The 11,323-nt window shown below is 36.9% G+C and overlaps 1 protein-coding gene across 1 annotated transcript; it reads left to right on the top strand.

Moving 5' to 3' along the window:
* The first annotated feature begins 1,972 nt into the window (after nt 1-1,972).
* On the top strand, nt 1,973-9,677 carry LOC145629494 (uncharacterized). Its single transcript, XM_081682106.1, has 4 exons — nt 1,973-2,416; nt 3,341-4,540; nt 5,291-6,443; nt 6,847-9,677. Exons 2-4 carry the CDS (start codon nt 3,468-3,470, stop codon nt 9,154-9,156), a joined length of 4,536 nt encoding a protein of 1,511 aa, XP_081538232.1. The 5' UTR covers nt 1,973-2,416; nt 3,341-3,467; the 3' UTR covers nt 9,157-9,677.
* The last annotated feature ends 1,646 nt before the right edge of the window (nt 9,678-11,323 follow it).

Raw genomic sequence — 11,323 nt, 5'->3', positions numbered from 1 at the left:
TTGGCTTTCGCTAAGGTTTGACTATGATGTGATGAGAAGTTCATAGCGATTGTGTTAAGTTGCTAACAGCATGCTTTGATCTAACTCTTTCTTCTCTATATAGCCACAATTAGCAAGGATAAATTGAAGAAACTTTTATGTTATACAGAGTACTTTGTATTATTAATCGTTGTACAATACCATAAGAAAAGCTTACAACAACAAAACAAAAAAAAAAAAAAAAAAAACGTAACCCTCTGCCCTTTTCCATATTAAAATTCATCTATAATATCCGTCCGGATTTGTTTACATAACCACATCAACAGATAACTATTAATTCTAGACAAAGGGAGTATGTAGGCCTATCATGCAGAACTACTCTTAACGCTACCTACACATCTAAAATGATGAGCTTGCTGGGTCATCCCATAACATTTTCCGGTCACATCCGCTGAACCATCCTCGTATTCATTACAGTCTACCAATTCTTGATTGCTATGCTTTTCCCTGTCTGATCGTAAACCATGACCGTCACACGACTGCGGTTGAACCATCTTAGTGTTAGCAACATCATCACCACTTCTTTGACGCTGTTTCTCCTGCTTTTGGTTTGATCTATCTTGATCTTCTATAATCTTGGCTTGTGAACTCATGTTTTATCTATAGTTTGTGAGTAAGAGTAACACTTTAAAATGGTTTGTTTTTCAATTTTCAAAGGTTCTTTTATTCATTTTCTATAACGAGAAAATGGAAGGAGGTGTCAATCGAATGAGTAGCAACATCATATAACAAAGCTGTGAAACGTGTGGATTCCAATTAAATGGCACGTTGCTTGCAAATTTTGCAGGCTATGAATAATGAATTGAGATGGCAGTTATAGATTTGTTAAACAAATAATGCAACTTATGTCATGTTTTTGGAGTAGCTTTAAGTTGATATGTATAAGTAAAGGTTTATTTAGTTTATCTTATTTTTGCCAATCTAGTCTAATATCAACTTGTTTGGTAAATAATAATAATAATAATAATAATAATAATAATAATAATACACACGTAGTATTGATTTACAAAAGGTTGTCCTAGGCTCCTAGTGATTTAGCATGATTAGCACATCTGAGAGTAAGAGATCTGAGAGTATCTATATGAATTTTTGTTTTTATATCTCTTAGTAACGATTAGCACATCTAGAGGTGGTGGCCAATTTGAGACAATCAAATGATATTTTTAAGTATTGTAGCATTTCAAGAATTGGAGTAGAATTAGAGTTCAACAAAGTTATGATGAGTATTAACCTTTAGCTTTTGGAGAAATTACACGAGTTATCGAGTAGACAAAACCAACTTATATTTTTAACCGGAAATTTGAGGTTTTGCTTTTGCTATAATGACTTGCAATGTTAACCAAATATAGAATTTAGGAAAGCGTCACTATTTAACTATTTACTTCAATAGTATTATTACACAATACACATAGTATCTATCCAATCGTCTTTATTGTAATAATTAACCGGTTAAGTAAGCTACTTTTCATGTTACCTTTAGAATATTTTTACTTAAAAACCAATAAGTAAAATAAGATATCTCAACTCCCCTAAAAAAAAAAATATCTCAACCACCTAACAATAAATATTTAACACTCGACTTAACACCATCTCCTTACCAAAAGCTGATAACTACTCTGTAATCGATAGATATAAAAGACTACTATTATGAATTACTATTATGAATTCAATAACTACATTAGTATGATAAATAAAGAGACATGCCTTTTATTAATCCTACTCTGTATTTAATACAGTAATCAAATTAATCACAAACTATTACAGTAGTACAACAAAAATAGAATTAATTAATTAATTAATTATACAATAATATAGGCATAGTCTAGTAGGAATAGGGAATAGGGGGCTAGAGAAGAAGAATGAAGAAAATGGTGAAATTTGAACGGTTTGTATTCACTTTAAATTTTTTCAATTTCTATTTTCTAGTGCGTGTCTCTCCAGCTGACCTGTCTTCTCTCTCCTCTTTTTTTATTTTTATTTTTATTTTTTCCTCCATTTTTACTTCACTGACACACTCTTCCTTCTTCTCAATCTTCCCCTAACTTCTTCCTCGATTTCCCTCTTTTCTCTTTCAAATTTCCCCTCTTTCAATTTCAATTTCCCCCAAATTCAATTCAATCTTCAATTTCAGCTCAACTTTTTCTGTTATCATTTTCGATTTTCCTACTGTTTCAGCTAATTTTAGGGTTATCTTCTTCTTTTCGATGATTGTTTCCATCTTTTCTTCTTCTAGGGATTTGATCGTTTTCCCCACTTTCAAGTACCATCGATTTTGATATGATCGTCTTCTTCTTTGCTTCGATTGTTTGATGATTTCGCTATTTCTGATCATTCTAGGGTTTATTTTGGATTGATCTTATTGCTACTGTTCATTCAGGTTTGTCAATTGATTATTCTTGTATTTGTATGCATATTTTTAATTTATATGTGTATCAGATTTTTAGTTATTACTCCAATGATGCAATTTTGCTCACCTTACTTTGAATTTGTTCTTCTAAAAGATTTGTGGTTTGATGATTAATGCAATCGCCTTTGAATTTCGCTTTTTAATTCTTCGAATTGATAAACAAATTGAACCTAATCTACTTTCTCATGAATCGACGCTTTCAGTTTCATTGGTTGAATGTAGCGTGTTACTGTGTTAGTGTATGCTTTGAGCTTCATTGGTTGAATGTAGCGTGCTAGTGTATGCTTTAAGTTTCATTGGTTGAATGTAGCGTGCTAGTGTATGCTTTGAGTTTCATGAAATATTGTCATTGTGATTCTAAGGTTTTAAATTCCGTGTACGTTTGAGCTGCTTTCGATGTCTGTAGGAGGGATTGTTGTGAGAAATTTTAAGCTCAGATGGTCTGATGATAGTTTAGGGAGTGATAATTAATGTTGAAGCTTGTCATAATGTAAGCTATTTGTTGCAGCAATCTGACATTTTGGACATGCCCATGTTTGCTAATGCGAGTGATAGAACATAACTGGTTTAGCCATTAATATGTTTCAGATGTTTGCCTAGAAAAGCATTTCTGATTACTTTTGTTTTACCTATTTTCATTGAAGTATCATCATCAGCATCATAAAGGGTACGCTGTAAGCAGTATTTGACAGTGAAAAGTATGCATGGGAATATATTTTTTTTTCTTTTTTAACTAATCTTGCTCTTCCATAAATCATCATTATTGTTAGGCTGGGGGATTAGCTTACAATAGAGTTGGTCGCTGATTTTATAATTTACTTTGATCCCAGTGACTTCATAATTGGCATATCGATTTTCTCTGTTGACCACATTGATTTATATGTGGCACTGCAGGGAGCTTTGGCCGAGCTGAGAAATTCTAGAAGATGTTGTATATATGGAAATAAGCCTGAGCCAGAACTTGAAGATATCACTAGATCAGATCTGGTCTATGCCAGGGCCTTGAAATTATAAATTGGCAATGAAGGTGACAGAAACTGCACAAATTCCCACCAAACAATTTGAAGAGGCTATTTGGTCTAGGAAGCACTACTTAGACACTGCTAGGGGACACTACTTGAGTGCACTTGCTGGGCTGAGTGGTGGAAAGCAAGAGCAAACCAAAATTTCTCCCAATAGTGATTCTCCTTTGCTTTTGGAAGACCATGTTTGCAACCAAGCAGCAGAAGCTGAACAAGCATCTACTCCAGAACAAGAAGTGCCGGAAAAGACCTTTTCTGATATGGATGTACAGATGCAATTGCCTAACGGAGTCCTCAAAGCATCTGAAAGGGATTTGGAGGCTGTGAAGTTACAATTTAATAAAACTCTTGCAAGAAATACTAAATCCCAAATTACGGAAATGATCTGTAAACTTGGGAGTTTAGGAAATGAAATGGACATCAATGATGCTGCCAATTTTAATATTACAAGGACCGTCTCATTAGAGTTCGATGGTGCTAAGCAGCCACTGCCAAAGACAGCGGTAGAGAGGAGCTCCCTCCACAGGATGGTAGAGTCTCTTAAAACTAAACTTGAAAATTTGAAGAAAGAACATGCAGAACTAAGTGATATTGATGCAGGAGCAGAATCTGCTGCTAGGAATCTGCATTTTAGTCTCTTTAGAAGCGAACCTGAGAAAGGAGATTGTTTTGCTAATAGAGATAAAGCTAGAGAAACTTCCGAAGAAGTAATTCAGGATAAAGATGATACATATGATCTGAATATTAAAGCAAGAGGTCTGAAAAGGGAACAAGATGCTGCTAAATTTTCTGAAAAAGTGGTGAAGAGGCCAAGAATTGCGCACGATGTTGACAAAGAAAATGATTGTATAGTGAGCTCGGTTGATCTGGCTAAGATCTTTCCCGAGAAAATTCATCCTGCATGCTTGTCGACGTCTGAGTCTAGTGCCCGTGTCATGATTTCTGAAGATGAGCTTGAGTCGTCAAGCCAGCAAGTGGAGAAGTCAGATAAGTTAGATAGAGGAAGTTTGATTGCAACAACGGGAGGAGTTGAGGGGGAAAATTGTGACTATGCTTCTGAATTCTCCATCCGGTGAGTATCTTGTACATTTTTTTATATATCTTTCACTGAAGGGCTGGGTAATACCAAGAAACTGAACTTCTATTCTATTTTTACACCATATGATTTCCCGTTGATGTCTCTATTTACTTAAATGAGTGCTCAATGTTCTGCAGATGCTGAATTATAATTTCCACTCTTCTATTATTGGTTGTAGTGAAAACTGATTAAGTCTTCTTGCTTATTTCAAGCATGAGTGAGTGTGCTTTGCCCTGTTCCTCCACTCCTTACACTCCCTTTAAAGAAAACTTGATACTGTCACCAAAAAAAAAAGAAAAAAACTTGATACTAGGAAAGTGAAGAAGGGTGCTGGGCTACCAAGTGCCAATGAAGTAACATGTGTACAGTCAACTTTGTAATTTATTACATATTCCTGAAAAATATCAAACATTTTGGGTGTATACATAGCCTAACCACTAGTACTTCCTAGTCTTATATATATTATTCCAAATACACTTTCCTGACCCTTGAATCTATGTAGGAAAAAAATAAAATGTAACGAAAAATACCCAATACAATAATACCAGCAAAATATGATATAAAAAACAGATTTTCGTCTTCCTTTCTTTTCCATCTACATCACCTGCTTCTTCAATTTTGATTCTCTTTTTTACATATACCCTTTGCATTTTTTTTTCATTATTTCCATTTAAAGTCCAATATTCAACCCTTTTCTTGTACTCACCATGGTTAATTGGAGCATGTTATGGTTTCTGTCTACAGAGACTTTGTCTTTTCTGCTCGGAATAGAGATATCAGCTTGAATTGGCCCTTTTCGCAGAAAAATTTGCAACTTTGTCTAAAGCATGGTGTAAAGGATGTACTGCCTCCTTTTCAGCCTACGGATCCATTGAGAGATACTTCCATGAATAATTGCTCAGCTGAGAAAATCTTGCACAGTGAAGAAAGTAATGTCGACGAGAAGCAGCCAATGCTGAAAAATCATATTGTATCTGACACTATACTGGAACTGGATCATTCGTGGAACCAGGATCTTGCTGAAGGCTACAGGGATTCAGATTCATTTCCAATTGGAGGGGAAGGAGGTTTGGCATTCAAGACTATTGCGACTGCGAATTGTCAATCAGAAGTGGAGTCGGTTTCCACGAGCAATCTCCCCTTGTCGGAAGTGTCCGATGAACGAGAAGCTGCAGGTTCAGCTGCTAACAAGACAAACAGCTCAGCCTCACAACTGTCTAGCAAGAAGGTTAAAGTGGCAGTGAAGATACGTGTTAGCAGTAAACGTAATACACCTGAAGATATTACATCTGCTTGTACCGGCCCTCCTGAAACAATTTCTTCGAAGATTTGCCCTGTATGTGAAAATTTCTCATCATCTTCAAATACCACTTTGAATGCCCATATTGATCAATGTCTTTCTTCACAATCTCCTCCAATCTGGATGAAGAGTTCTAAGTTAATGAAGCCTCGAATAAAGCCAAGAAAGATAAGATTAATGACGGATATCTGTGCAACTGCCCCTTCCTGCACATTAGAAGATTTGGATAGAAGAAATGGTACTAACTGGGCCACTAATGTAGATTTCCCCTTGGAAGAGGCTGATGTGCCTTCTGAACAGATTAGTCCTGTAGTATCATCCAAATATCTTGTACAAAATGTTGATGATGGTTCTGTTTATATTGATTCAAGTGGAAGGAAAATAAGGATTCTTTCAAAGCTCAATGATACGTCTACATCATCATTTTCTAAAGCTAGGGAGGATCCAAGACCAAAGAAGCAATCAAGAAAGGCCAAGAGAAGCAAAGTTATTTCACCAAATAGGAAAAAACGTCTTGCGAAACATTTGAAGTTTCTCAAAGTCACTCGCCAAAGAAAAAGATCTCTCTCCTTCAAAGTCAAGGGCCGATCCTCTGAAGTATGCCTTTTGTTCTTGTATCCTTATATCTTGTTGCACAATTGATTGTTGTCGTTTCTTTTCTTCACCATTTGATACTATAATGCTATGAATGCCTTGGGGGGTTCGGTTAAGAAAGGGTACGGAGTATAAACAAAGAAATATCTTTAGGTGCAGAAGATGTTACTGCCTTTCATTGATTTTTAGGAAAGACTATCAGGCTAATTGCGTATGGTTGATAATTTCCTGTTAAATTTGTTATCTTGGGCATACTAGCTTTTTTAATTTTTTTTTTTTTTCATTATGTTGCTCTGCAAGACTCTGGTTTCTTCTTCATTAGATCCTAACTGGAAAGTTTTTTTCTCAATAAATTAATATCAAAATGTATTTGATATTATAAATTCATGTTTTTAATAATCAACAGGCCTGTGGACTTGAAGAAGCTATGCATGCAGTAGGAGACAAGCAACAAACAGCCTCATTTGTTAAGGGATTAGAAGCTGAAGAACATAACAATCCTGGTAATTCTGGAGCCATCATTAATCTTTTAAGGTGTGAGCATCAAGCAGCAAAGGACTCGCTCATTGGAAATGACCAAGTTGGTAGTACTGAAGTGGAGCCCAGGGGGGTACCTGTCAAGAATTTTCCAAAGAGATCTCTCTCCTCAATGCAAAATAACACGAGGACTCATACTATTTACCCTGCTGGGGTGGACCAGAGGAGTGAGGGTTCTTGTAGAGTAAGGATGCTTGGGGGCCGTTCACTGAGAGGTGCAATCCGAGGAAATAGAGAGGCGTTGCCGGTATCTTTGAAGCCGAGATCTGCTCAGTTTAATAGGAAAATGACCAAGGAATCTACACCAAAGTCTTCAGACTCAACTATGGCTCCAGCTCCTCCCCTTGAAAGAGAAGCTGGCATCCAACCTAATGCTTTGCAAAAGGCTGATGTTTCTTTTCCTGCTACCAGGGGACTGCTACATAGTTGTCTTGGTGGCTCATCTGAAAGAATGAGACCGTGCAATTCAAAGACTACCCTTTCACCCAATGACTCATTTGTTCGTGCATGTCAGGCTAATTCTGATAAAATGGGATCAGCCCTTGAAAACTCTTGTGACCTTAGTGGAGACGAAGAAACTGAAGCATGGCCTACTGGCGCTAATCAGCAGTCTGGTGCTGCAATTGACCACCCAAAAGGCCCCAGAATTGCCAAGACTTTTGGCAGAAGTGGCATGGTCGAGGTACTACAAAAGCAAGCATCGGAGTATGGTGAGAATGGATCAAAAGATACCAACAGTAATGATGATCTTGTTGATGGTGCACATGGTAATTATAGTTCTCTCTCTTTGAAAGGTCTTCACAATGATAGGGAGTTTATTGCTTCAGTTTCATCTTCCACCTTGGCCATTGGAGTAATTGAAAGAAGTTTGAGGACAACTTTTGATCCTGAGCTTGAAAAAGTTGCTGATGTATCCCAGTCTAAATTACTCCAATGTTCAGACAAATTTCATGGTTCTTTATACAGGGCTGAAGTTAGGAGTAATTCAACTCAACCTGGTTTAAATGACGAGCATAATATGTTTCATGGAAACATAGCAGATGCTCAGAGATTGGAGCTGAAGACAGGAGATTACATTCTCAATTTTGGTCATGGATTTCTTTTTCCTGAAGTTGATCCAATACCCATTCCAGGACCACCTGGATCAGATTTGCCTAGTTTCAGTGATATGGGCTCTGAAGATCTACATAGAAGTTCACTGAGTAACAGTTTGGTACAACCATCAGGGGCTAATGATAATGTGGCTGATGGAGACCTATCAGAGTCCCCATTTTCTGCCACATCCACTATCTCAAACTTGGGTAGAAGAACAGATAATGTTACAGTCAATGGACAAGAATCTTTAAGTGTGTCTCTTTCTGCATCTGATAGTATTTATCCAGGGTGGTTTGGTTCCTCTGGACCTTTACCAGGGATTTCAACAGAATCTTCACGATTTCCTGCTGCTGCAAGTGAAAGGGCTACTTGTGTATATAGTTCAGAAAATGGCATTGTTGATATAGGTAGAGGCCCTCCAATGCTAAATCGCGATATCCAGCAATGCTGTTGTTCCCAAAAAGAAGAGACTACGCAAAGCACTGTGACTTCTCAGGAATCTCAGCTTCTACAATGGAGACCAACATCGCCGAAGAGTTTTCCCAGAGGAAATTATATGTATTCTACCTTAGATGGACACTCAATTGGTCTTGATGACCGAAGTGCAGTGTTTTCTTCCAGCAGCTTCCATAAGACAGAGTCGGTGAACTTAGCTCACTCTGTAGAAACTTCACATCAGAGTATTACATCTCTGGAGAGCTCTTTAGAAGCAGCCGATCCATTTCCAAGATCTGGTGAGTACGGTTCTACAAGTCCAGCTCCAATCCTCCGGTTAATGGGCAAGGATTTAATGGTCAGTAATCGGGTGGATGCTGATCTTTCAAGGTCTCAGGCTGCCATAAATGTCAATGTTAGTAAATTGGTAAAAAGTTGGGAACCTCAGTCTTCTCAGAGTCCCACTTTTATGGGACCTCTTCCTCATGGCCAAGATCCTGATATTTTGCCTGTGCGACATTTCAATGTTGGGCCATCAAATGTGATGCATAGCTTCGGAAGCCATAACCCAGCATCAGAAGGCATGTACCTCAACGAACACACGCATGCTAGTTTCTCTGTGCTTGGAGCAGGGCTGTTGCGAAGATGAATTTGTAAGCTTTGATGTTCAAGGTCAATCCGAGGAGAAAATTTCATCAAGAAATACGACAACATAGAGTTTGGAGATCACAAGATTTATAGTGAGTTGGATGTTTCGATGTTCGAAGATGAAGTTAAGGAGTAAACTTCATTAGATGACACAAGACTACATGGTTGAGGCAGGGTTCCTCTAGAAAACTTTGCCTATTTAAACGGACAACACCGAAAGGACCATCTCTATGAAATTTGGGGTTTCGTAGTCTCGGAAGCAAAACTTTCATGAACTTGGCCTATGTATGTCACAATCATTCATGTCCAACTTGTTGAGCTAGAAAATAATTTATAAAAAGGTTTACACTAAAAGAAGATATTCACACTTGTTTGCAAATTGCAACAACTTGCTTGTATTTTTACGAGGATTCTACCTAATCAAAACTCCTCACCGGTCAACCAAACTTGGTTTTGTTTGTGGTTCAAATAACGTGACAGATGCACCAAGGTTGTTTTTCGCTCAATTGATAATAAAATGAGCGATAACCATTATTTGAATTAATTATTAAAATAAGCAAAAATACCTTGGGTGCACTTGTAATCGTGAACCCGGATGTATATAATATCATTTGATTAAATAATTAATTTATTGACATGTTTTAATTTTTATGTTAAATGTCTTATCTTAACACAAATAATTTTAACAGGAACACTATTTGTTAACAAAATCAATCAATCCCTACAATTAATTTGGTCCTAAAACAAAAAAACAAAAGAGTACTCCGTATTTGAATGAGAGTTTTATTAGAGATATACCATTTCATTTACCATTATCTAATGGATCCAATTTATCGTATCTACAAGCATATGCCCATCTACCTCTGACTAATATCTAATGAATGAACTCATAGCAACCAAACTTTCCTTAATAATAATTAAATGGGTAATTAATATTGTAGATTTGTAGTGTAGTAACTACTCATAGTAACTTATAGTTTGTTCCGTATGAGTACATGACCATGTCAATGACATAAACAAGATGTTCCTAGACAATTTTTACTTATTTATTTTAATACGGTAAGTTACGGAGGGTCTCCTACCATATCACAAGAATGGAGGGGATGAGGAAGGGGGGGGGGGGAGATGGAGGGACTAATCATCCCTCCAATTCCTATATCCTCTAGATGTTCCTAGACATACCTATGTACTGAGGTGACTAAATAAGAATTAGGCGTGTGTCTGTATTTGGTTTAGAAATATCTCTAAGTTGTTTCTTTCAATTTTGTTATAAACTTATAATATGAAGCTAACCATTTACTCCATATACTTATGTTGTGGGCGTATAATTATCTATTTTGAGAGAATTAAAAGACAAATGAAAAGATAATGATGTCTTACACATACTCATTTCTTTGTTCATGATATATTATCACAAATAAACAACTAACAATCATTAATAATTTTACCAAACACTTTTGTAAACAGTCGGCTTGAACAACAAACTAAAAAAGCCAATCCATATAGCTAATACTTCCCGCTAATCAACCACGTCAACAGCTAACAACCAACCGTCGATTGTCAAACAACCCCATTCATATAACAGTTTTACAAACTTTTTTCCATTTTCAACATCTCTTTAAAGTTTCAAACTATACAACTTTGTAAATTGTTGATGAATTTGATCAATTATATATATATATGTATATATATATGTCAATTCGGATAAACGGGTCGGGTAAGAGCGGGTCGGTTCAACTCGGATTGGGTCAATTCAGATTAATTCCATAACCTCTGCGAGTCGGGTTGGGGTTGGGTCATGCTTGAGTCGGGTAATACTTCTTATCGGGTTTGGGTCAGGTTTAGGTCGGATTACATTCGGGTCGAGTGAACAATAGATCGGGTTTAATTTGGGTTTTCACGGGTTAGGGTAACTCTCAGATTCGAGTCGGGTTCGGTCCAAGTCAATAATTTGCGGGTTAGAATCAGCTCGGGTCATTCTCGGGTTTGAGTCGGGTTCGGTTCAAATCAATAATTTGCGGGTTATAATCAGGTCGGGTCATTTTCAAGTCGGGTCATTCTTGGGTTCAAGTCGGGTTTCGCTCAAATGTTCAAGTCAATAATTTACGGGCTATAATCAGGTTGGGTCATTTCCAAGTCGGGTCATTCTTCGAGTCAAGTCGGGTTAT

The sequence above is a fragment of the Chenopodium album genome, chromosome 4, assembly GCF_948465745.1.
Source record: "Chenopodium album chromosome 4, dcCheAlbu1.1, whole genome shotgun sequence".
Lineage (NCBI taxonomy): Eukaryota > Viridiplantae > Streptophyta > Magnoliopsida > Caryophyllales > Amaranthaceae > Chenopodium > Chenopodium album.
This window is presented reverse-complemented; position numbering and strand designations above follow the sequence as displayed.